At 42.2% G+C, this 27,000-nt stretch overlaps 1 protein-coding gene across 2 annotated transcripts in view; it reads left to right on the top strand.

The window, feature by feature from the left end:
- Msh3 (mutS homolog 3) overlaps positions 1–27,000 on the top strand; it is a 156,162-nt gene that overhangs the window by 860 nt on the left and 128,302 nt on the right. For both annotated transcript variants that reach the window (XM_087896786.1, XM_087896785.1), the window contains exons 2-8: positions 788–905; positions 7,671–7,891; positions 9,992–10,180; positions 11,728–11,844; positions 12,349–12,468; positions 15,163–15,306; positions 18,651–18,817. In XM_087896786.1, coding sequence (XP_087752912.1) covers positions 788–905; positions 7,671–7,891; positions 9,992–10,180; positions 11,728–11,844; positions 12,349–12,468; positions 15,163–15,306; positions 18,651–18,817 — 1,076 coding nt within the window. The remainder of the gene's footprint in view (positions 1–787; positions 906–7,670; positions 7,892–9,991; positions 10,181–11,727; positions 11,845–12,348; positions 12,469–15,162; positions 15,307–18,650; positions 18,818–27,000) is intronic.

Genomic DNA, 27,000 nt, shown 5'->3' with positions numbered 1-27,000 from the left:
AAGCAAAGCAAAATAAGCCCCCAAACCCACCGTGATGTTGCCACAAGTGCAGTCCCAAGGATAGTGGTCCCTGAGGTTCCTTCTTATATTCCCCACACCCGCGGCGGTGGGGGGTGGGGGTGGGAGTGTGGCACCCTTGCTCAGGGTGCCTTAGTCGTGGGACTCGGTCACTTTCCAGACTGAGGATGTAGAAGGTGATTGTACACTGGCTTTTAGCTATATACCGTATTTTAATGTAGGTGCAAAATGGTGTAAGAATCTTAACCCCTTTCATTTAGTTTTCTTCCTTAAACGGATTGCTCTTCCCTCTGCCCCTCTTGAGGATGAGCTATATTTTCATGGCGTCATGAAGATTTTATTTTGCACCCACTATTGACAGAATATTGGGGGAAAGTTTTCAGCTTTTCTTAGATCACCCGCCAACAAATAGTCCTAGGGCATCTGTTAACAGTGGCTGTAAGCTTTGAAACAGAAAATGTTTGTCTGTTATGTCACCTTCTTCCATAATTTTGCATTTTGAAAATACATTTTTTATCTTCTGTGTAACACATGTAACTAGGAAAGGCGAGAACACCACTTAATTTCAGCTGAGGTGAGTGACGAGAGGCTGCACCTGCCGGTGTCTGTCTCTGATGGCAAAAGCAGCTGCCCTAAGCCTCTCCAGAGTAAAGTAGATCCCTCTGGGAAGAGTGGAAGGCGGGGAACTTACTGTCCTTCTGTAGCAAGGTTTAAATGACTTAAACCTTAGGATGGCATTACCACAACATTTCCAACCTTCCCGATACAGGTTACAAGGGGTGACAGCAGGAAGAGGTCACTGGGGAGTGATGGGCCCGTTAAGAGGAAAGCGAAGAAAGTTCCAGAGAAGGAAGAAGAAAATACTGCAGTAGCATCTGGCAACCCTGGTAAGTGTTAGGGAATGAGTCTTCTCGTTGGGGCATTGAGCCTTGCTTTCCCCTGTAGAGAAGGATCTGTTGTGCCTGAGCTGGTGTTTGGGGGGCTAGGACCACAGTGGAACTCCCTTCTCTAATTTGGCTATAGTTCTTCCAGCTTTCTCTTTTGTTCACTTTTGCTGTGATTTTTAAAAGTGTGTGCACTTGTGTGCGTGTGTGTGGAGGTGCGGGGTGTGGAGTTGTGTGTGTGTCGGTGTGGGGTATGGAATAAGTGTAGAGGCCTGCGGAGCCATGCGATGTGGAGTCCTCCTGGAGTACCTGATGTGGTTGCTGGGACTTGAACTCAGGTATTCTGATGAAAGAGTATGTGTGCTTCACCACTGAGCCATCTCTCTGGCCCCTTCCGCTGTCCTTTAAATCTTGGTTCTAAAGATGAAACATGTGTTAGCGATGTATTTATTATGTGTGTGTGCGTGCCCGTGACATGGATACAAGAGGTCAGAGGACAATTTCCAGGAGTCATTTCTCTCCTCCCACTATGTGAGTTCTGGCACTGAACTCGGATTGTAAGGCTTATTGGCAAGCAGCCTTACCCAGGGAGCCATTTCACAGTCCCCATCTTGTCACCCATTTCCATAGGCTTTAATGTTACACTTCTAAAACGCTCCACTGGCCAACAGAACGTCTCCGTTTCCTATACCTCTGAGCCCTGGCCATGACCGCCTTGTCTGCTGCGTCTGTCATTTTGACTGCTCCATATTCCTCTTCTCATATCCTGGCAGTATTCCATTATACAGAACTACCTTGTTCCTAGATTCTTCCATGTACAAGTTCCTTTTTTTATACCTGGGCTACAAAACAGAAGGAAAATCTTAACACTCACAAGAAACTTTTATGTACATTTGAGAAAAATGAGGTCAAATGTACACTGATGTAGTGGTATTTTATTTGTGGGCTGTTTGTTTGTTTGTTTGTTTCAAGACAGAGTTTCTCTGTACAACAGCCCTCACTGTCCTGGAACTAGATCTAGTAGACCAGGCTGGCCTTGAGGTCACAGAGATCTGGCTGCCTCTGCCTCCCAAGTGCTGGGATTAAAGGCGTGCACCACTACTGCTACCTGGCTTGGCTTCTGTGTTTTAATAAACCAAGCTTGCCTGAGGATCAGAATGCAGAGCTAAGCTACTAGAGGCCAGGGAGTGGTGACAAACTTCTTTAATCCCAGAACTCAAGGCCACCCTGGGCTACTCGAGATTGAATCTGTCTAAGAAGAGAATAGAACTCATACAAAGGTGATTCCAGACTCGGGAGAGGTGGAGACAGGAGTGATATGGCTGTGGGCTGTGTGGAAAGAGGTGTATAAGGCAGGAGGAGAGAAGAACTCACTGCAGTCTGTGGTTCAGTCTGCAGTCATGCTGAAGACGGGATCATCCCTTTGTTTGTCTGAGCCTTGGTAGAGGTAAGAACTCTCCAGTGACTTGGCTGCTTTGCTTTTCTGATCTTCAGCTTGAAATATCCAATATCCCAGTATCTGTCTCTGGGTTCTTATTATTCATGCTACACACTGGAAAAGATATCCCAAAGTATATTTTTAGAATAAGAGAAACCTCATTAAATCCAGTAAATTATATTTGGAAAAAATCAGAATTTTAGAAGAAATTTCCAAAAGAAAGCGTGAGTTTTTCTTTCACATTTCCTAGTTGTGGAGGGGCTATAGCTTGGTTAGTAGAGTTTGTCTAGCATCCCTGGAGACCTGGGTTTGCATAAACTCTCATGGCTCATACCTGTAATTCCAGCATTCGCGACAGAGAGTTCAGGGGCATCCTCAGCAACAGGAGTTCAGACATAGCCTGGGCTACTTGAGGCCTTGCTTGCCTTGTCTCAAAACCACAAAACAAACAAGTCAACAGACATATATCTTAGTTACTGTTGGTATATTCAAATCACGTGTTTGTTGTTGGAGGTGGCTGGTTTGATTATAGACTGCTGGTTTTGTTGGTTTGTTTTGGTTTTTTTTGCATCACCCTTCCCGCCACCCCACCAGTTTTAAGATTTTTCTTTTTCTTACTCATTTTCTCATACTTTTAGGGCTTTAGCTTCGTTTTTAAGTCAGTGAGTTAATTTTTGTCCTAGTTAGAACCATTCTAAACTTCTTGGACTGATGAGTTTATTGTTCTCATAAAATTTAGAAAATTGCTTTGTCCAGTCCTTTCTCAAATGCTTTCTGTGTGCTCCTCCTCCCTCTCAGAGTTAGATTACCTGCTGTTGGCAGTCCCTCAAGCCGCTGACACTTGTTTGTCTTCAGTCTTGCTTGTCCTTGTGCTTTGTTTTGGATAGATTCTGTGACTATATTTTCTATTAAAATAATCTTTTTTCCCATACTGTCTACATTGCTGTGAGTCTCAGGAGAATATTCTACATCGGATTTTATATAGGCCCTTTCTACAAGTTCCATTTTGTTATTGTTTTTAAACTTCACATATACCTATATGAACTATATCTTACGAAAACTGTTCATTAACAGTTTTAATCGAAAGACTATTTAGCCTTTGCTCATATACTTGAAAGATTCAAGTACACAATTTCCCAGTTGTGAGATTCATATAAGATGATAACCTGTACATTCCAAAAACTTAAGTCTGAAAAGTTTTAAACTGTTACAGATGAGCAAAACCCAGCTGTTGTCCTCTGCATTTTTTTTGCTTTAATAAGGAAGGTAAAGAGAGATGACAAAGGGTGCAAACCCCAGTTCCCTTGCTCTTCGCAGCAGCTGCCTAATATAATGCATCCTAGCCTACATTGCCTAGCCCCAGGGAATGACAAACCCCTTCTATACCAATTGCTTCTTTATAAATAACAGATAGTGAATAACTGCTTGCAGTCATTGCTTATAATGGTGATAGGTGCTGGGGAGAGTCACGGTCTTGTTGCAGGAACAAACACAAAGGAAGAAAGGAGACTCTTAAGATGGAGAATAAACACAGGGCTTCATGGAAAAGGTTGCTTTGGGATGGGACTTGAAGAATGAATGCATTTTTGATATGGCATGCAGAAGCTAGGGAGTCAAGAAGACAAGTGTGTCTGAGCTGCTAAGACCGCTCAGCCAAGAGGCTCCTGACTTATGTCTGGAGAGGAAGGCTCTGGGTACCTGGGTCTCCGCAACGCCAAGGTTTCAGCATCCACCAAGCGTTGGCACCGGTCATTTTCCTGGAGTAGTTTACAGTCAGCAGCACAGCTTGTTACTCCTTTCCAGAGAAATATCTATCTGTGCCGAGTGGGAGAAAGGTTCCCAGAACTTGAAGGGTGAGAAGAATGTAGGTTCACTTTGAGTCAGTCCTTTTTATCCCAGAACTTTCTGTTTCCAGACTCCATGGTGCCCCAGTTTGTAACATGAGGGCCGGCTTGTTGGGATTTCCGTCCCGCCCGGTACCCCAACAGCCGGCAAATCCCAAAGAGAAATTACACACAGGACTCCATAAGGTTATAAACTGATTGGCTCATTAGGTCAGGCTTCTTGTTAACTCTTATAACTTATATTAACCCATTATTCTCATCTATGTTAGCCATAATGGCTCAGTACCTTTTCCAGCAGGGGCAGCTTACATGTTGCTTCTTCAGTGATCTGCGCAGGAGTGCTGAGAGAGTTTCTGCTTCCAGAGTACTCCCAGTCTCTTTGCTCCACCCCTACTTCCTGTCTGGCTTTCCCGCCTATACTGCCTGCCTGGCCAATCAGCGTTTTATTAAAATATGATTGACAGAATACAGATAATTCTCCTGCACCATTTCCCTCTTTTTTTTTTTTTTTTTAAACAAAGAAAAATACCCATAGTCCATTTGTTGGGAATGTGGGCGTAGTATTTCAGGCTACTTCCTGCTGGTTGGGGGCGCTGATGATCTTATGGGGACCTAAAGAAAATTTAGAGTTATAATCAAGTCCTGACTGAAGTATCCTGGGAGTCTTGATCATCGCAGGCTGCAGTCTTGAATCAGTTCTGGATGTAGAACTCTGTCATCTGGGCCACCTGTTTCTGTCGGAGATTTCTCAGGTGGCCTCCCTTGGTCAAAGATGATTTTTCTTAACTCTGAATAAATCCATAGCCTCTCATTTTCTGTGGAAACAAAAGCAGAATCTCTTCTCGAAAGTAACATACCTTTTGACTTCAGTTTTGAAGCCAAGGTATTTTCAAAATACCTATCTTGGGTTAGTTCAGCAGCATTTATAAACAAAAGTCTTTTAGCAACTGTTGCTCCTTCCTCAGCATTCAAACAATCCAAAGAGAGCATAATAGCATACAGTATCAAGATTCTCTGTATATTTTCCATCTTTATGTGGCTTTACTTTAACCTCTATTTCTTTTATTTTTACTTTTACTTTTTGAGACAGGTTCTCTGTATATCTTTGTCCTGGAATAACACTGTAGACCAGGCTGTCCTTGAATTCAGAGATCCTTCCGTCTCTGCCTCCCCAGCACTGGGATTAAAGGTGTGTGCTACCACACTTTGAACTCACAGAGATCTGTCTCTGCCTCACAGGCATTGGGATTAAAGGCGTGTACTACCACACCTTGAACTCACAGAGATCTGTCTCTGCCTCACAGGCATTGGGATTAAAGGCGTGTACTACCACATCTTGAGGTCACAGAGGTCAATCTACCTCTGCCCCTTGAAGTCACAGAGGTCAATATGCCTCTGCCTCCCAGGCATTGGGATTAATGGTGTGTACCACCACACCCAACTATTTTCTTTCTTCCTTTTTTTTACATTAAGAACTTTAACTTTTAGCCTGCATATATATTTCTAACACACTGTAAAATATTTAGAGGTTTTCTTCCTCTTTGAATCTCTCTTTACTGTATATCTCTTTTTCTGACCACATGAGCCTTTAATTTACAAAGCAATATGGAAAGCCGTGGCTTTGACAGCTAGATCCAGCTCATTCCTTAGCTTTCCAGATTCATAGCTGAGATACCAGCCACAGCTGTGTTCACTGCCACAACTCTGTCGTGTTTCAAGGTCCTTGCTAGAAAGCAAGCTGCATCATTCTGCTCACAGACCACACTCAGTCGGACTGCCTGCCTGCAAGAGTCAGAGTTTGTCCTGGCAGGACAGCCCAGAAAGCCGGCATTTTAAAACAGCACAGCTTTTTTCCTGCTACGACTGAAAACCGAAAAGCATGCGTTCAGCTTTTCACCAACAGCATTTAAGTGTTTCGTGGCAGGACCTCTTAATGAGCTGCAAGGTTTTGCAGCTAAGGCTGAGTCAAGAAGCCTCTCTTAGATGAGAGCATTTGCTTGCCTCTAGCAAGCAGAGCAGAACCGAAAAATTGCTGCTACCAAGAAAACATACTTTACTCTATTCTTTCCCAAACTTTCTCAAGCTTTCTGTGGATTCATTTATCCACGTCTGGGCGCCATATGTAACATGAGGGCCAGCTTGTTGGGGTTTCCATCCCGCCCGGTACCCCAACAGCTGGCAAATCCCAAAGAGAAATTACACACAGGACTCCATAAGGTTATAAACTGATTGGCTCATTAGGTCAGGCTTCTTGTTAACTCTTATAACTTATATTAACCCATTATTCTCATCTATGTTAGCCATAATGGCTCAGTACCTTTTCCAGCAGGGGCAGCTTACATGTTGCTTCTTCAGTGATCTGCGCAGGAGTGCTGAGAGAGTTTCTGCTTCCAGAGTACTCCCAGTCTCTTTGCTCCACCCCTACTTCCTGTCTGGCTTTCCCGCCTATACTGCCTGCCTGGCCAATCAGCGTTTTATTAAAATATGATTGACAGAATACAGATAATTCTCCTGCACCACCAGTTCCCGAATCTCGAGTATGTTGTGTTATGAATAAAGTTGGTTTTTGCTTTTCTAAGGACTGGGTGTGAATCTTGTGTGCTGAATTAGTGACTGCACACCATTTCCCTGTCTGACTTCAGATATCCCAGTTGCAGCTGTTACCACCCCTGTCCTGTCTGTCATTACATCCCAAAGAAGTAGGAGCAAAGCTCTACTATAGTCCTGTGTAAACAGAGACTGCTTGTTTCTTTCCTGGCCGCCCAGACCCGAATAATCACACAAGAAACTATATTAATTATAACACTGTTTGGCCTATGACTCAGCATATTCCCAGCTAGCTCTTATATCTTAAATTAACCCATTTCTATTAATTGTATATTGCCACAAGGCTGAGACTTACCAGGCAAGGTTCTGGTATCTCTTTTTTGGCAGCTACATGGCGTCTCTTTGACTCCACCTCCCCACCTGACTTTACTCTGGTAAGCCATCAGCCAAAACAGCTTTATTCATCAACGAATAAAAGCAACACATATACAGAAGGACATCCCACATCAGTCCTGTTTTTTAAAATTATAATTGTGTCATTTATTTACGTATTGTTTGTTTATTTATTGTGTGTGTGTCTGTGCATGGATCACAAATGTTTGTGGAGGTCAGAGAACAACATGAAGGAGCTGGTCCTCTCCTACCTTCTAGTTTAAGGGGTTGAACTTAGGTCCTCAGTCTTGGTGGCAAACACCATTCCTGCTGAGCTGTCTGGCTGGCCTCCTTTATTGTAGTTCTCAATGGATTTCATCAGCGAATGAAATTATAGGTATGTTTCCGTGTGTCATATTTACCTTGAACAGTGTTTTTTTTATATATATCACATTATAGTTAGGTTCATTGGTTCCAAGGGGTATTGTTCTGAAAAATTCCAGATTATGAATTGATGTAATGAAGTTAAAATACAATTAGTATGTTTTCTTCTTCTTATTTCCCAAGAGCCAAAGAAATGTCTGAGGCCCAGGATTGCTTTAAAGTCTCTGGAAAAGTTGAAAGAATTCTGCTGTGATTCTGCCCTCCCTCAAAACACAGTCCAGACAGAGCCTTTTCGAGAGAGATTTGCAGTTCTGCCAAAATGTACTGATTTTGAAGACATCACTCTTCAGCGTGCAAAGAATGCAGTTTCTTCTGAGAATTTCAGATCTCAGGCTAATCTGAAAGTATGTAACTTTTGTGTAAGGGACAATCACTCACTCACTCCTGTCCTGAAATAGTTAGAGGTTCTTTGGGGTTATCAGGGAAATCAATGATTTCCACAAGTGACCAATCATCTGTGTCAGCTGAGGAAGTGTTTCTTTCTTAGTTGCTTTTCTTTTCAATATTTAGGGTTTTAATATGTATTTGGAGAAGTTGCTTGGGTTGTGTTAAAACAAGACAGAATTCCTGCAGGCAGTCCTGCTGTACTGTGTAGGCTGGGGGTACTCACTTGGGGGTGCTTTTCATTGCTAGTTTCCATAATTTACATGGGAAATCCCCATGGGTAGCATGTAGGTGTGAGGTTTTTTCGTTGGAAGCTTGGCAGATACAGAGTCAATTCAAAGGTAATATAAATGAGTATCAGTTTTTCTTGAAGTCTATCTTACTCCATAAATGAATAAGGAAATATTTTTTCCTAGAAAATGTATTTCTGTGAATGTAAATTAATTTTTATATTATATAGCTTTCTTGGATTTATATAACATTATGGAAACAAAAGGGAAAATCTCATAAAAATTAAAAATAATTATATTGTCAGACCTGATACAGTATACTACATTTCTCTTGCCATGAGTCTCCACCCCTTCTCTTTGGAGGCAATGTATTCACTAAGGACTTTTCTTGTTGCTGAGATAAACTGAGAAAGCAGCTTAAGGAAAGAAGGTTTATTTTAGCTCAGAGTAGGCTGGTCTGATCCATAGCAGGGAAGGCCTGTGGCAGGGCAGGAGACGCTGGCCACAGTGCGTCTGTACCCTCTGTAGTCAGGGCATGAGACCCTGGTCACACTACATCTGTACCCTCTGTAGTCAGGGCAGGAGACGCTGGTCATACTGCATCTGTACTCTCTGTAGTCAGGGCAGGAGATGCTGGCCACAGTGCATCTGTACCCTCTGTAGTCAGGGCACAGGACGCCTAGTCACAGTGTGTCTGTACCCTCTGTAGTCAGGGCAGGAGACCCTGGCCACAGTGTGTCTGTACCCTCTGTAGTCAGGGCAGGAGACGCTGGCCACAGTGCGTCTGTGCCCTCTGTAGTCAGGGCAGGAGACCCCTGGCCACAGTGCATCTGTACCCTCTGTAGTCAGGGCAGGAGACCCTGGCCACAGTGCGTCTGTACCCTCTGTAGTCAGGGCAGGAGACGCTGGCCACAGTGCGTCTGTGCCCTCTGTAGTCAGGGCAGGAGACCCCTGGCCACAGTGCATCCGTACCCTCTGTAGTCAGGGCAGGAGACCCCTGGCCACAGTGCATCTGTACCCTCTGTAGTCAGGGCAGGAGACGCTGGCCACAGTGCGTCTGTACCCACTATAGTCAGGATGCAGAGTGTGTACTGGTGTTCAACTCACTTCCTTTTATGTAGCACACAGGATGGGGCTGCCCACATTCAAGGCTGGCCTTCCCCAGTTAAAGGGTGAGGAGAACACCCTCATAATCACACCCAGAGGTGTGTTATCAAGGTGATTCTAAACTCTGATGAGTTGCCAAGATCACAACCATCACTGCTTTACTATTGAGATGAAGTGAGTCTCTTTGAAAAGCTGCCATCTTCATTTACTGGAGATGTTCACATGTCTTCTGAAAGTGCTCTAGATACACACCCTCTACTCTTTCCTGCTCAGTGCTCCCCAGAATAAATAATAGATATTAATAGCTTTATGAAACAAGAAAATTAAAAAGTATATAGAACATTAAACTATTTAAACTTTCAAACATGCTTTTTTATATTGTTTATTCTGGCTTTTTACCTTTGTATTTAGTGATTTTTTAGAATTAGTGTACAAAGTTAATTGTTTTCTTTTTCTTTATGATATCACATGTCATTATACTTCATTCTCATTTGTACCCCTCCACCACTTCTCTCTCCTGAGTTTTAAACTTTTATTTTGAAAAATAAATTTAAACCTATAAGATAACTTGGCCTCAGTATGGCTTTAGAATATGTAATATGTCTTTAGAAACCTTCCATGTGGAGCCACCAATTTTTAGCTTTTTGTCAAACTGGCCTTTTCTCCGAGAACTCAGCAATTCAGTTGGTGCTTCCTAAACTGTATACATTTTTTGGTTTCCAGGACAGTCAGTCTGGACCATGTCCTGAAAATTTCCAGAAGGCTTCTGATTGTAAACCTTTAAACAAACGGTCCAAAAGTGTCTATACGCCATTAGAATTGCAGTACATGGACGTGAAGCAGCAGCATAAAGATGCAGTTCTGTGTGTGGAGTGTGGGTACAAGTACAGGTTCTTCGGGGAAGATGCAGAGGTGAGTTCTGTCCTCCCTTCCTTTGTTCTTTCCTTCCTCTTTCCCTCCCTCCTTCCCTCCCTCTCTGTCTCTCTGTCTCTGTCTCTCTGTCTCTCTCTCTCTGTCTCTCTCTCTCTCTCTCTCTCTCTCTCTCTCTCTGTCTCTCTTTTCTCACAGGGCCATGCTGCCCAGACTGGTTTAGAACTCTTGATCCTGCCACTTGAGCCACTCCCCACCCCCAAGTTCTGGAATCTCAGATGTTCACCACCAACCAGGTCTGCTTATAAATTTGTTTTCATGGTGGCTCATATCTTTAATCCCAGAACTTGGGAGGCAGAGGCAGGCCTCTTAGTTTGAGGCCAACTTTATCTGTAAGAGAGTTTTAGGACAGCCAGGGCTACACAGAGAAACCCTGTCTTGAAAAACCAATTTTTTTTTTAAATTTTCTTAATTAAATTCTTAATTGATGGGAGAAGACTCAGCTCATTGTGGATGGTGCCATTCCTAAGCTGGTAGTCCTGGGTCTGTAAGAACGCAGGCTGAGTAAGCCATAAGGACCAAGCCAGTAAGCAGCACCTCTCCACAGCCTCTGCATCAGCTCCTGCCTCCAGGTTCCTGCCCTGTCTGAGTTTCTGCCCTGACTTTGTTTAGGGCTGGACTGTGATGTGGAAGTAAAAGGCAAATAAACTCTTCCTTCCTCAATTTGCTTGAGGTCATATTGTTTCATCATAGCAATGGTAGCTCTGACTAAGACAGGGTCCCAGGATTTAATTTAGGTCACAAGGCTTAGAAGCTATTTTGCTGGTCATGTTTCTGGCTTTCTAAAAAAGAAGCTAGATTAGTTACCCTTTAAGAAATACTGTCACTTTTTTCTATTGAGGGCTCATAGTTACAGAGGGTTAGTGTCCATGACCATCGTGGTAGGGAACATGGAAGCAGACAGGCATGCATGCAAACATGGTGCTGGAGCAGTAGCTAAGTGCTTACCTACTGAGACACAAGTACAAGGCAGAGGAAGAGAAGCAAACTGAGAATGGTGTGGCCTTTTGAAACCTGAGCGCCTACCCACAGTGACACAGCACACCTCCTCCTTAATCCTTCTGTGTAAATAGACTCATCGTTTCAAATGCTCTGTAGTGTCTTCTACTTGCCAGTATTCATGTGTGCCATTTGTGTAACAATGTCTTATTCCATTACACTCTCAGGCTCTTCATGTAGGGAAGACTGAACATTTTAAGGTTTTGGTAACATTAGTGTATGTCTAAGGACACTGAAGAAGTGTTGTGTTTTGGGGATTTAGAGATGCAGATGTTGGCTCTGAAGTCATTCCTCTTGGACGTGTCCAAAGTAGATAAAATCATAAGTCTTCATTTATTTATTTATTATTTATTTATTTATTTTACAGGGAATGTCTTTTAAGCATTTTATTGATGATGTGTGTGTTTAGAGAAATATAGGATCCTAAGTACATGTGTGCAGCTTAATGAACTGCTAACAAAGTGAACAAACCTTAGCCAGGGAGTCTTGAGTAGACATTTATTAACATTGTCTCTCCCTACACTTTTCAGATTGCTTCCCGGGAACTCAACATTTATTGCCACTTAGACCACAACTTTATGACAGCAAGCATACCTACCCACAGACTGTTCGTGCATGTCCGCCGACTTGTGGCCAAAGGATACAAGGTCAGCTTCGGCTTTGATCTGTGGAAAAGTTACCGGGACTTTTGTAGAGAGCAAAAGCATGTCTATAAGGTGGTAGAAAGGCTTTCACTGGCTTAGAATTTGGGATTAGGAGAAAGTAAAATGTGTTGTGGTTATTAACATTGTATCTTGCTTTTCATTCTGTTTTTGCTTCCTGAGCCAGGGTCTAAGCTGTAAAGCCTAGGATGGACTTGAACTCACATAAACTCACAGTCCTCCAGCCTCAGCCTCCCGAGTGCTGGGCCCATAAGGAATGCCCTGCCATGTGCGCCCTAGGGTGTCCTCTGCTGCAGCCACAGAGTGTTTCTTCACCCTTCATCCACTTGTCAGCTGCTTGGGTTTTTTTCTGCTCTGCATCTGGGGATCAAGGGTTGACCTGCTTATTTTCAGTGCTTCTGAATTAACTTCTTGACATTTTGAAGTGATTTTTCTTTTAGACAGTGATGCATTGGACTTCACAGTAAGCATGTCTTATTTTTGTTGAAGGTTGGCGTTGTGAAGCAAACGGAAACTGCGGCACTAAAGGCCATCGGAGACAATAAAAGTTCTGTCTTCTCCCGGAAGTTGACTGCTCTTTATACGAAATCCACACTCATTGGAGAAGATATCCTTTTAGAATAGGGATTTTCGTTTTCTTTCTTATAGGGGCTTTGTTTTAAAATGACAAATTTAACTGAACAGCTTTTTCTTTTCCTGAATGAGAATGTATTTGATGAGGCGTCTAACCACTATCCACCCTGTCACTTCAGCCGTGATGGGTGTGTCACTGAGGGGAGGGGAGGGAGTGGCTGGATACAGTGTGTGTCCATTGTCATAGTGTGAGCAGAATTGGTCATACTTTAATAGCAGGCATAAAATGAGCCTAATGAAACGTGCCAGGTTAATAGCCCTTTGAAAAGACATTTTTTCCTTGAACCATTTGTGGGGCAGTGTTAGCTATCTAGGGCCTTGCCAGTTCCTCAGAGTCTTTCTAAAGTGAGACCTGAAAATAGCTTGCTAACTTCACATGAAAAGAACTTCAAAGACAAAATTAAGATACAGTTAAATACAAGGCCGGCTTCATTAATTGTTGGTGTCATAAAATTATTGAAAATGGGTAGTTGGTTGAAATTTTCTCTTGTAGGTTTCAGTGCATACAAAAATCACCCTCAGTTTGTCATCACTCAGAAGTTCTTTGTGTTACTTGAAGCAAAAATAGTTTTAAAAGCATAGTAATAAAATTCCTAGTGTTTTGTTTTGAAATGGAATCTCACTGTGTAGCGCAGGCTGGCTTTCAATTCCTTCTTCAGCCTTCTGGCCCTGGGATTATACTTACCTGGCCACCATACCTGGCATGTCATTTAAAAAAGTGAAATAGTTATTTATAAGAAAGGAGCAGGGTACAAATAAAATATTTAGATAGTAGGTCAAGTTTCTCTTTATTTTTTTTTCTTTTCTTGGAAATAATTTTTTTTATATAGTATGTTCTGACTACAGTTTCCCCTTCTCCCCACATCTCCCAGTTCCTTCCCACCTTCTCTCCCATTTAAATCCACAACCTTTTCTGTCTCTGTTAGGAAACAAGCAGGCATCTAAGGACTAATAATAAAATAACATACAAGTGATAAAGCAGAATAAAAAAATTAGAATAGGACAAAACCAGACACAATAAAGAGGCAAAGACAAAGCACAAGAAACCTAGATACAGAAATAAACACTGTTCATATACACAGGAATCACATAAACCCCAACTGAAAGCTGTGATCATGCCCAAAGGACCTGAAGGATTGAAAAGCAAAAAGACAAACAAACAAAACCTTACTCAACAATTTGATGTGAAGGACTTCCGGAGATACGGTTGAGTTCATTTCGTGATCGCCATCTACTGCTGGGTATGCAGCCTGCCCTTGGGAGTGGTTGCTTCCCCAGAGACTCCCTTGGAGAAAACTAAGCTTCCATTTGCAGGTGGCTGTCATTTGGAGATAGCTTTCAGGATAGAGAAGGAGGAGTGTGACCACTGCCCCTTTCAGCTCTAGGAAAATGTTTTATTTTATGTGTATGGGTGTTTTGTCTACATTTATACCTATGCACTGTATTTGTGCCTGGTGCCCAAAGAAGCCATTAGATACCCTGGGGTTGGAGTTGCTTTTGTTTGTGAGTCATCCAGTGGGTGCTGGGCTTGAACATGGGTCCTCTAGAGGAGCATCCACAGTGCTTTGACCAGTGAGTCATCGCTCCAACCCTAGGTTAAGTCTCTTAATAGTAAAAGAACGTTGGGTTTAGGAAGTTTAAATGATAACATGTGAAAGCAGTATTTCAGTTGTAGTTTTGTTGTTAAAACATGTATTTTTATGTGTACCTCATTTGTGTCTGGTGCCAGTGTGATCTAGAAGAGGGCATCATATCCCCTTGAGCTGGAGTTATAGATGGTTGTGAGCCTTGTAGGTGTTTGGGATTGAGCCTGGATCCTCTGGAAGTTCTTAACCACTGAACCATCTTTCCAGGACCTCTACTATAGTTTCTTAGAAAGTTATTTCAGCTTCTTAGCTTCTGCACAAACTCTGAGATGCTTTTGTTCAAGTGAGAGCATCAGGAGGGAATGGTCACCACTGAGGTGGGCAGCAGAGCATCAGGAGGGAATGATCACCACTGAGGTGGGCAGCAGAGCATCAGGAGCTCTGTTGTTCTAAGCTGATCAAGCTGCAAGAATTTGGTTTTTTGAGTTTTTCTTGAGCTTGAATCTTGTATTTGGAGCCTTTCCCCCAAGCGGTCCCCTTCTCTGCTTTGCTTTAGTTGCCAGTAAGGCTCTTACCTCCTGGTAACCAAGGCAGATGTCATCAGGATGACTTTGTACAGAATCAGCTTTTATCCTTGAGAATTTTGATTAATGGGATTAATTTCATACATGTGTGTGCATATATACTCCTATGTGTAAATATGTTTCTGTTTAATTAAAATATCTTACAACTCTAGAAGTAAAATACTTGTAGAGTTTTAGGCACTGTAGAGATGGGAATTCATTTATGAAACTTTAACGTGTTTGCTTTGCTTTGTAGAATTCATTATATTATTACTAAGGATTCAAGTCTCAGCAATATCTCAGCAAAGTGGGTTTGTGTGTGGACTCCCACCGGGCTGGAGACACACTGCTAGGTCTTTTGGAAGTGAGAAGATGATAGTTACCTGTCCTTGTGCATCTTATAGTTCAGGGAAGAGACGACATTCAACTATGGTCATAATTGGAAGAATGCTGCATGAGAAAAACAAACCTTTATGAGTTAACAGGGATTAAGCATGTGATTTTCTTTAACATTTTTACATGTGAATCCTCTAATCAGACTGGATGATTCTGTGAACATTGATGAGGTAACGACGGATACTTCTACCAACTATCTCCTCTGTGTCTATGAAGAGCAGGAAAGCACTAAAGACAAAAAGAAGGGGAACATTTCCTTTGGTATTGTGGTAAGTCCTTTGAAGGTGAGGAGTGAAGGATGGTGTTCGTGGCACCTCGTGAGCAGCCGTGAGCGGTGCACGATGAGGAGTCTGGTGGGGTGTGCTTTCAGGGAGGTTACCAGGACCGTTTTCCTCATAGCATTACCCTCAGGTAACTAGTTAGGATTTTCTTTTCTGCTCACTTGGCACTCCGCCTGAAAGATTAGATAGTTTCAGACTATATGCTGTTGTGAAGAATTGAAAATGGTGGCTGTGACAGGCACGCTTGTGAACAGGGAGCTGGGAGCACAGTAAGATACTACGCCAAGCAGGGCCATGGCTAGCAGCTTCCTCTTTGGTGTGTAATCTAATGGGAGTGATTATGGAACCACCCTGATTAGATTTGAGGAAGGGAGACGTAAAATGAAATGTTAAGTGGCCAATGCAAGATATTATGTTTTATGTATAACATAGTATAAATTAATACCAGGACTGTCTCCACTGTCTTCCAGATAAATATGATTCAGGAGCTATAGTTTTACTGGTTGTGCCTTCTGCCAACGTAGGAGTTAATTTGCCTACTTAAGGTCTGCGTAGACTGCGCCCTCAGAACTGTCAGATTCCCTTGTCGTCACTCTTTGTGCCTTTCCTAACATCTCCTACAGCCAGTGACCAGCATTCACAGAGATTCCTAAAGTCTGACTGTTCTCAGTGTGCCTTTTAGTACATTATTCATACCACAGCACTTGCTAACTTGACATTTGCTTAGCCAGTAAGCCCCTCTCTCAGGGAGTCAGCAGTACTGTGGGTGTTGGGGGGGCTCTAATGGATCTTTTCCCTTGTTTTCACTTGAGAGCACTTTTTATCTAGTCGTAGACAGTCGGTCCCATCTACAAATAGTAAGGGTATTTGCCTTTCAGCTTTAGCATATGTAGTGTGCTACTGTGTGTTTACCTGGAGCTCAGACTAAAGACAGAGTGGATAGCCCAGGAGAGCACACTTGGGGCGTTTAGAATAGCATCCTACCCCTGCCAAGCTCTACTGTAGCAGATGAGCAGGGATATGAAAAGATGGACAGAGGTCCTTGACCCTGAGTGGTTTTGGTTCCTGTCCTTGACCTCAGCGGTTACTTTTCTCATCCTGAGCTCTAGGCCAAGGCTGCACTTTTCCCTTGGACTCTGGAATCCTGCAGAGTTGCACAGGGCTGCTTGGACCACGCTCTGGTTGCTCAGATGCAGTGTGGCCGAGTGGAGCCCATTTTCCTTCACCTAACACTGTTCACCCTGTGTGTTTCTTCCACCATAACAAGCACCTTACATTTTCCGGTCACCATCTGAGAGTCTCCTCTGGGTGCTGGCTGTTAGTCTGAAATTGAAGCTTTGCTGTTGAGAACCACGGCAAGCATGCCTTGTGTCTTCATTTTAGGCCACACAGTTTTGTTTGGCCTGTGGATTTCTTAATGTTACACATTTCTCGGAGTAATACATGTGCAGGTATTGTTATTAGATTAGTTCTCTGATTAAAGCCCCAGATAATTTGACTTGCTGATAACTCTGTCATCTTTTTATGTAAATGCTTTGTTTGTGGATTGGGACTTGAACTTAAGTAGTAAACCTAATGTAGCTAGTGCCACAGCTGTGGGCACTAGAGGATACTTCTGGGCTGGAAATGAGGACATTCCTTGGCTACAGATGTAGGATTTAAAGAAATTATGAAATATTCAAATGGAAAAGATGAATAGAAACTTAACAGAGTAGAGTGAGACAATCACCCAGGGGGATAACTCTAACACTACCCAGAACCCTCCATCCCAGGTGCCTTGCCTTCTATAGTAACTGAAACCCAGATTCTGGGGCGGACAGTAATTCCCTTCTCTTTCAGTTCCGGTTCTACCACATTCAGCTTCATATGCAAAGTAAGCATGCTATAGTAGTGTATTGAATCTTTTGTTTCTCATTTAGTATACAAAATAAAAAAATGTTTTTATGTTTATTTATTTGGTTTGTGTGGGATCACATGTACCATGGTATATGCTTACAGACATTAGAGGGCACTTTGTGAGATCAGTTTTTTCTACCACAGAGGTCACCAGCCTTGAGAGCAAGCACTTTTATCTGCTGGGCCGTCTTGCTGACCTGAGTGTGACATTTGTTTATATGCTGCAGATCTTTGATTGCAGTGTTCTTTGTAATTTCTCTACTCATTACTCTGTTGCTGGGCACACAGGGCTCTGGGTGGTCTTTGGCTCACAAAGAATATGTCTATGAGCTTGTTTGTCTCTTCATACAATACTCAAGTTCACATGAATGTATACCTGGGGAGGAATTGCTGTGTAAACAATGCAGACATGGTCTCCTTTCTAGACAGGGCTGGATCTAGTTGGAAGTGGCTGTCAGTTGACTGCACCAACAGTATAAAGATTTGTCACGCTTGTGACTTTTCGTTAGTGTGTGCAGTCTCTAGTTACCTCTGAAGCATCAGTAGCAGAGAGGGTGCGGCTGGGGAGTCGGACTGCTCAGGCTTGAATCCCGGTTCCATCATTTTATTGCTCTGAGACCTTGGTTAAGTAACTTCACTCTCTTCTGCACTCTTCCAAACCTTGACCCTTTCACGTTTTCTTCCTGTTCTGACACTGGGCTGACAAGGGCTGATTTTTCAGCTGTTCTGGCTTTTTTTTTTTTTTACTGAGCATTCGTTATGTCTGGTTTCGTTGTGCAGCAGTCAGACTGTTACAGCTCTGCCAGCAGATGTTACATCTGTGTTCGCTGGCGCTTTGTTGTGGTGCCTTGCTCCCTGTTGCGGGCCAGCCTGTCAGAGCTTTCACATGCCAGTTGTCTGATCTGGTCCTTGGAACAACCCGGTGAGGGAAGTTGCTAATGTCTTTCCGTGTCTAGAAGAGGAAGCTGATGCCCAACAGGACTTGGTGACTTGTCATAGCACTCTGATAGGTACATCAGGTCCCAGCCCGTGCTCAATGTGTCCTCCTGAAATTCCCACTTAAGACATTGCATTATCTGTCTGTCTCTCTGTCTATGTTCACATGTGCATATGTGCACATGGCAAATATGTGGAGGTCAGAGGACAACCTTGGGAGTATGTTCTGTCCTTCCACCACGGGAACCTTGTAGAGATCAAACTCAGGTTCTCTGGGCTTGGCGGCAGACCCTTTACCTGTTGAGCCATCTGCTCAGCCTGTTGTAGATACCTGTGAAGCTAACTTAGGTAAGAGCCTTAAAGGGCAGGCAGCTGTTCCCTTTAGAAACTGAGTACATATTGGCGAGAGCGGCATCCCTAGAACCGTGCTTGTGATGTGTCGGTGTTTGTGATGGGACCTTGTCTGTGCTCCGAGCTATCGTGTTTGTCTTTGCTTCCAGGGAGTGCAGCCCGCCACAGGTGAGGTTGTGTTCGACTGCTTCCAGGACTCTGCTTCTAGGCTGGAGCTGGAGACGCGCATATCAAGTCTGCAGCCTGTGGAACTTCTGCTTCCCTCACAGCTGTCGGAGCCGACGGAGCTGCTCATCCACAGAGCCACCGCTGTCAGGTGAGTGGGGACCATTCTCCAGCTGGAGTTAATACCCAAGGTAGCACTTGTTCTTATAGACATTATAGTAGTTATGTCCCAATAATAGAGTTTTTTAAAAGAAAAAATTGTATAGACCTATAGATAACAGTCATTTCAAAGGGATTTATCATATTATTTAGTTATATTATTTGATGATTTATGTATGCATTCTAGAGGTAATTAGAACTTATGTTTTTAAACGTCTATATAATTTCTGTGCTGTGTGTGCTTCAGGAGGTGCCCTGTAGTTTATTTACTAGAACTCATATCACAGCACTCCTTATGAAGTAAGGTATGGATGGGTATCATAGCAAGTAGAGGGGAAGACGCATGTGTGAGACTCCACATGCCTCACTGGGTCCTGAAGGCGTGCAGAGTTAAGTACTCTACAGGAAGGTGTCTCTGACAACGTGACTGGAAAAGGCAGGGGGGTGTGGGCTGCGCAGGAGTGAAGAGGGCTGGACTGTCAGGTTTACAACCAGTGGGCTGACAAGCCAGTGAGAAAGTCAAACTGACTTCAAGTGAGGATGTGCTTGTCTTTGGAGTTCGGAGTGTTTGTTTTCATTTACATTTTTTTCTTTGTGTCAAAGTAGCTTTCACAGTTTGTTTTCCTGGTGATATTGCTAATATACATTCATTTAGAAGAATTAGGAGTTACAGAAAGAAAGATAAAATAAGTGCAGGTCCACAAATACAGAAAAACTGTACTTTTTATTTATAAACTTGTGTTCCTGCAGCAAAATACCATTTTGTAGCTGATTTTTAACCTAAAAATTCCCAATCTATCTTCTTATGGGAAATTGCAGACCCACAGAATTACAGAATAGTGCGGTGAGTGCCAGGAGTCCATCAGCCAGCGTCAGCGTGCCCTGGCTCAGCCTTCTCTCTGGCATACTTATGTAGAAGCAGAGTTTAGTGAGCATCATTTGTCTGCTGATATTTCTGTAAGCACTTCACAATCAAGATGCCGTATGACATCCGCTGACAAGTGGGTGAGATTTGTCTGTTTGCTTTTGTTGTGTTTCCTGGTTAAGCTCTGCAGATGTTGCTGTAGCATCCATGGAAACTTTTGTTTTTTAGTTCTTTCCTGAAGGCGGAATTTCTAAACCGGAATTATAAACATCTATAAGGATTTTGGATGCTGGCCCAAGGACCCTGGGAACTTTTTAAAACATTGACAGTGATCATTTAAATAATCTTTACTATATTATAGGTAGAAAATTCTGGATCAAATCCCTTGATTTTATTCTTAGTTTTCCTCTGTGTTTAAAAAACTTGACCAGTTAAAAGTCAAGCAGCCAATGTCTGAGGGCTCTGACCCTGGAGATCTAAGACGTGAATACACTCTCAGATGCCATCGAAGAGGCTCCTCTAGATGTCAGCACTGTACAGTGTGCAGTGTTGGAAGAGGCTCCTCTAGCTGTCTGCACTGTACAGTGTGCAGTGTTGGAAGAGGCTCCTCTAGCTGTCTGCACTGTACAATGTGCGGTGTTGGAAGAGGCTCCTCTAGATGTCAGCACTGTACAGTGTGCAGTGTTGGAAGAGGCTCCTTTAGACTGCAGCACTATACAGTGTACAGTGTTTGAAGAGGTTCCTCTAGACATCAGAGACATCTTGAGTGGTTGATGGGACTTAGCAATCTAACGACTTCAGGCCATTTTACTGTATTTCTCTAGCCAGCATTCCAGGCTTGTAATTCTGCCTGTATTTACTGACCACATGTACGTCTCCATTCTTTGTATATTTTCTTTTTGTATCTTTTGTTCATGAAGAGTTGAGAGTTAAACATCCATTTCTTTGAGTATCTGTAGCTAATTTATACTTCTATAGAGAAGGAGGTGGTAGATTTTCAGATGTCTTAAGACCAAATAGTGGGTTGGACTAGAAATCTGCCTCTTCACTTTGGTGACATTGAGCTAATCACTCAAGTGACTCATTTTCCTCTGTTCTGTTCTGTAAAATAGGGGTAATAAGAGTGCTTACTGCAAAGGCCATTTGTAAAGGTAATATGGATAAAGTGTCCAGAAAAGGGCCTGGCTAAGAAAACTCATTATAGTGGAAAATACTTGTCTTAGTTACCTTTTGGTTGCTATAATAAAACATCATGTCCAAGGTACTTTATAGCAGGAAGGGTTTGTTTGAGCTCATTGGTTGCAGAGGGCTGGAGTCCTTGATGGTAGAGTGCAGGCAGTCAGTGTCAGAAACAGGAAGCTAAGGACAGACAACTTGAACCACAAAGCACAAAACAAATTGAAATAGAACCAAAGCTTTTAACCATCAATGGCCGCCCCCAGTGACACACCTCCTTCAGAAAGGCCTTACCCCTTAAGTCCCCCAAACAGAGTATTGAAATGTTGACGACCATTCTTTCTTTTAGTATTGCCTGTCCCTACTTAGTTTTGGTTTGTTTGGGGGAGGGTGTGTGCGCGCGCTGCAGAATACATGCATGTACTATTTTCTTTTTTTCAGTCAGGTTCTCATGTAGCCAGGCTGACCTCCCTCTCTGTGTATCTGAGGTTTGCCTCGGACTCCTGACTCTCCTGCCTCCCCTCCTGGATGCTGGGCTTACAGCTGCACACACCTGGCTCCCGCATTCTCCCCTGAAATGTCTATCAGAGTCCTTCGTGCCTTCTTATTCTTTTCTTTGTGCGTCTCTTTTAGGGTATAATTTTCCTGCTGCTCTAACATTTCTTTTGTTGGTTTTCACCCTTGGTATTTTTTTTTTTTTCAAAAAAAACCCTTACGAATCTTTTAAATCATTTAAACCTTATCTTTTAATTCAGGATGAGGAGAAGTCTCAGTGGATACAATGATTGCTGTTTGCACATGCTTGTGCATGAGGATCTTAGTTCAGCTCTTCAGCATGCACGTGGGAAGCTGTGTGGTGACAAATCTGTAGTCCTAGTGTTGAGACAAGAGACAGGAAGATCCCAGGGCTCTGGACAGAGGCCACTCATGTTGTTGTTGACCTCTGTCTTGTGCATGTGCATGGGAGCCCCAGAGCCCCAGAGAAATGGGGGTGGAGTGGGGGCACTTGTCAAGTACCTTGTAGGAAAGTAAATTCATTTAAAAAACATTTTAATTTAATTTCTTCTTTCTACGTGTTTTTAATAGTCTATTTGGACCAATTAAGTCCCCTTGCCTCTGGTAACATTTATTATTTTTATACTTCAAAAGATCTTTTCCCATTTTGAAAGCATTTTACCTCTATTTTCATCTATATTTTATTTCCACCAAATTACTTCTTTAATTTTATTTGCAGTGTTCAATTTTAAATTTACCTTTTTCTTTATTTCACTGCATGAGCTGAGTTCCTCCTGCCTTAATTTTTAAAATTTGAGATAGCGGCTCCACTTTAATGTCCATAAAGGTCCTTGGCCTTTACTGACTTTCTATTAATTCCTATGATGGGCACTTTGTGTTCTCCTTAGCTGTCCATGCCCTCTAGACAAATGTTAAAGAAAATACTTTATCAGGGAGAACGGTTGGGTTAGAAGAGCAGGTTGCCAGACTTCTGTTCCTAGTTGGCTCCCAGGCACCAGTGTAACACTGCGTTTTCAGATGCGAACTTTTATTTTCAGTTTGGTGGTGTCTGTTGTCAGTGCTGATAGGCAGTTTCCTAGCTTTCAGACCTACAGTTTCTCTATACCCCCATCTTTTTCTGCACAACTGGAAGATGAAGGTACTGGTGGGTATTTTATCACCATTGATGACATTCTGTATAGATACTATGTGAGAAAGTGTAAAAATTGCTTGGAATTATAGAAGATTCTAATGTTATCCTGCCACTTGTATTTTAATAAAACGCTGATTGGCCAGTAGCCAGACAGGAAGTAGAGGCGGGGCAACTAGGCAGGAAGTAAAGGTAGGGCAACAAGAACAGGAAAATTCTGGGAAGAGAAAACCTTCAGTCTACAGTCACACAGAGGAGGATAGACATAAAGCAAGCAAGATAAAAATGCCTTGCTAATGAAAGGTACCAAGCCACATGGCTAACACAGACAAGCATGGGCTGATTTAAGATGTAAGAATTAGTTAATAAGAAGCCTGAGCTAATAGGTCAACCAGTTTATAATTAATGTAGACTTCTGTGTGTTTCTTTGAGACTGTGGAACTAGGTGGAACCGAACTCTGTCAGCAAGTAGTTTTCAAAACATTTTTTTAAAAATTTAACTTTTTATTCTTAACTTTAACCACAAGAGGTCTCCAAAGGATTTTACATTTTATGAGTTAAGATTTTTTTTTTAAGATTATGAAATTCTTATTTATTTCTCCAGCAAGTTGTATTTATTTTGTATCATTTTTATATTCAGGATTAAAATTAGGCAAAGATTGTAGTCAGCTGAGTCAAACACTCTTGAATAGTGACAGTAGTGACAAACTGTTTTCCTCAGGTTGTTTGTCTTTGTATTGAATGTGTTTGTCAGGTGGGATCAGCCATAAGAGCTTGTTATCTTCTGTTTGTTGTCAAAATATATTGAGAAAATCAAGTAACAGTGGTTTCAAGATTGCTTTCGTTTAGAGATTTTTATGTTTATAGAACATAGTTTATAGTCAAAAGAAAGGCTATAGAAAGCACTACATCAAATTATTAAAAATTATTACTCATACTTACTAGTTCTCACATTGAGTTTTGAGGCAGGTATGATGACCATAGCAGGTGGTGCTCACATATGAGTTCGTGGATGTGGGCATATCCTGGGCACATAGCCAAGGAAGGTCCTGTCGGGGAGGTGGGCATGGATGGGACCTTTTCAGGACAGAAGGCTTGGACATGGTGGAAGAGAAGAGGAAAGTGCATAGTGTGTGAAAAGAAATGGTTCAAACTCAGCACACAGCTGAAAGAGTTAGGGAAGTATAAGGAAGGGAGAGACTCCTGACCAGGGGAAATGCTCCTCCTGAGGGCTGAAGAAACATTGCAGGGTGTTAATCAGGAAATCCAGGGAAGAGGCACAGATTCCTAGTGACAGTCGGTGAGGTTTTTGGCGATGGTAGAGATTGAGTGTGCTGTGAGGTGAGACATGTGAACTGGGTGAAGAAGAATAATCCCGTAAATGTGAAAACACATGGTAGGAAGTGAGATTGAGGAGTTTGGAGAATGCAGATAGTTGGAAGTAGGAGGAAGGAAAAAAACAGAAAGGGAGGGTTTACTGTCAGGGAGAGCCAAGGCCAGCGGGTGGTGGAGCTGTGGTTAGCTGCTGCATGTAACGCACTGAACCACACGGGTTCAGTTGTTACCATATTGACTAAAGCCTTGTGACCCAGGAAGATGCCTGGATTAAGAAGTTGCTTTCAGCAGTTGATGTGACTTACTGAGGGTCTGTGGTGAATGCCCGAGTGTCCAGTGACGTTAGCAGTCTGACGTGTGAAATAAATGCTTGACTATTTCATTTGCATTATGTTGCAAATTTAAAGAAAATGTTGAAGTCTAATGTTATGTTAGACAGATTTATTAATATATTATTATTATTATTGTTATTATTGGCTGTGAAAGACTGAACATCATCTGTATTTCTTTAAACAAAATGTTTTTTTGAGGTGATAATTGTATTCTGAAGACTTACATCACTCAAATGCCATTTATAGTGATAGATGTTAGAAATAACCATCACAGCATTTCAACTTAGTCTTCTGTTAAATTATGTGTTAGAGGCTGTTCAACACTTAGGGTTGTAGCGTTAGTGTCAAAATGAAGTTTTGAGACTGTATAAAGCAGGTTTCTTTATGGTTAAAGAGCAACCTCTCCTAATGTCAGTATTCCAGTTTGGCATTAATTAAAAAACACCAAGCCAAGTCAGATGTCGTGGTATACACCTTTAATTCCAGCACTCATGAGGGGAGGCAAAGGAAGGTGGATCCCTGTCTACAGAACAAGTTCTAGGACAGCCAGGGCAATGCAGAGAAACCCTGGTTGGGGGAGGGGCTTTTTTGGAAGGATAAGAGGGAAAAGGTTTTTTTTTTCTCATTAAACTGTTTAATAATATCAAGTTATTACATATTTGATGGTTCCAGGTTAATCAGTGCATTGTTCTAATTTGTTTTAACTAAGTTTAATAAATCAGTTCCCTGAACTTATATGAGGCCATTTCAACATAATTTTTAGGTTTTAGGAGCCAAGTAAAGGAGGGATGTCATATCAAGTGAAGGGTACCAAATCAGGAGAGGGATGTCATATCAAGTTCAGGGTATCATATCAAGAGAGGGATATCATATCAAGGGAGGTGTGTCATATCAAGAGAGGAAGTTCATATCAAGACAGGGATGCCATATCAAGTGAGGGGTGTCATATCAAGTGAGGGATGCCATATCAAGTGAGGGGTGTCATATCAAGTGAGGGGTGTCATATCAAGTGAGGGATGTCACATCAAGACAGGGATGTCATATCAAGTGAGGGGTGTCATATCAAGCACTCACTCCTTTCCCATGCTAAAGTCCTGTGACCAAGGTCGGAGTGACTGTTTTGTATCACTTATTTCTTTGTAGTTACTTTAGTATAATTAAATTATTAGTGCATTGGTTATATTGCAGATATTTGCTGCAGTAAAGTTGAGCTTTGTAGATGTGTGGATCTGATTAAAAGCCTCTGAAATTTTTTTTGTAGTTCAAATTGTAAAATACTTTTTAAAGCACAATCAGTGGAACCAGCTGTCTCATTCTCTGTGAGTTCACAGCAGGGGTCTACAAAAGCAGTGGGAAGATTTTGCCAGCCCTCCTTCAAGTGACAGTAGGTGATTAGGCCCTATCACCTTCTCGAACTCTTTATCTTTTCTTGTTATTGCACACACAAGAACTGAGCGCCAGTAAAACATCAGAAGGAACCTCAGTAGCAACTGGGCTTGGAGCCCAGAAAGGGGGGTTGTCCTGTGCAGAGTGTGAGGCTGAAGGAAATGGCACAGGGAAGGTGCTGGCCTGAGTAACTGGCCACTCCAAATAGGTCCCATGCTGTACCTGCCTTGTTTTCCTGATAGCATTTTAAATGACTCACTTTTTTTTAAATTTCCATAGTTAAATATTTACTAAACATATATTTGAAACATCCAATTAGTGAGTCAAACCTGTAATTTCATATTTTCTTCTGGTGTAGAACGTGTCTTAAGTTGGTATGGAGTTAATTTGGCAAGAAGGATCAGGCTGTAGTGACATGCCTCAGGTAGTGTCAGAGGCAGAGGAATGATGCCGGAGGAAGGTGTGAGCACTTAGGCACAGTGCTACGTTTATCTGCTTCGCGTTAGTTTTTCTAACTTGAATTGAACCAGTATAAACTGGATCATTATTTGAATTCTAAAACAAAGCCAGGTATAGTTAAAGAAAATATAACTGATGAGTCTGAGACCCGGATCGGGCACCTAAGGTCTCGAAGGTGAGCCAGTTTCTGCTTTTTTTTTTTTTTTTCTGACTGGCTTGCCTTTCTTATTAGGATATTTTATTTCACCATCTAGGTAATTTTTATTAATTTAGGTGTCTAGCAGTAAACCTTAATGAAACATTCTTTTCTTATGTCTAAGAAAAATCTTGATATTGATATATGTTTCCAATAATTCTCAGCTTATTATACATCCTCTGAACTCCACATTATTAAATATTCATTCATTTATTCATTGTTAAAAAATTCATTGCGTTTCTGGTGTGTACCGAATTTGTCATTAGGTGTTAAAGGTACAAAAGGAGGAAGAATCTTTTTTTCCAGCTTCCAGAGAAGAATTGGTCATGGGACAAACCAGTGGTGGAAATGCTTGTGGGCCTTAAAGACCCTACTCCTGTCTGATGTGGTGGCACACGCTATAATCCAGCATTTGGAAGGGAGACTGAGGCAGGAGGTACTTGAGTTTGAGGCCAGTTTGGGCTACATTAGACAACAGCCAAAAGTACAGTTACTCCTAGTGTGGAAACATGAAGGAGTCAGCTTCCCAGGGGAGTGTCAGTAACTGATGTTGCAATTTTCTTTGAGGATGAAACTAGTTTGGTGGCCTGTTCTCAATGAACATGGAAGGCCAAGGCAGGAGAACTGTAGTTTGGAGAGGTGTGCAGAGTGAAAAGAGCGAGGGGTAAGGAGACAAAGTGGATCACAACAGGGTAGATGAAAGTGTGTTTGATAAAAACAGGTGATGAGGCTGGGGCAGGAGCACTTTCATAATGGTCTTCCTTTCCCAGTTGTTTTCTTG

This window comes from Myodes glareolus, chromosome 15 (genome assembly GCF_982192425.1).
Source record: "Myodes glareolus chromosome 15, mMyoGla1.1, whole genome shotgun sequence".
Lineage (NCBI taxonomy): Eukaryota > Metazoa > Chordata > Mammalia > Rodentia > Cricetidae > Myodes > Myodes glareolus.
Note: the sequence above shows the minus strand (reverse complement) of the source record. Positions and strands in the feature narration are given on the sequence as shown.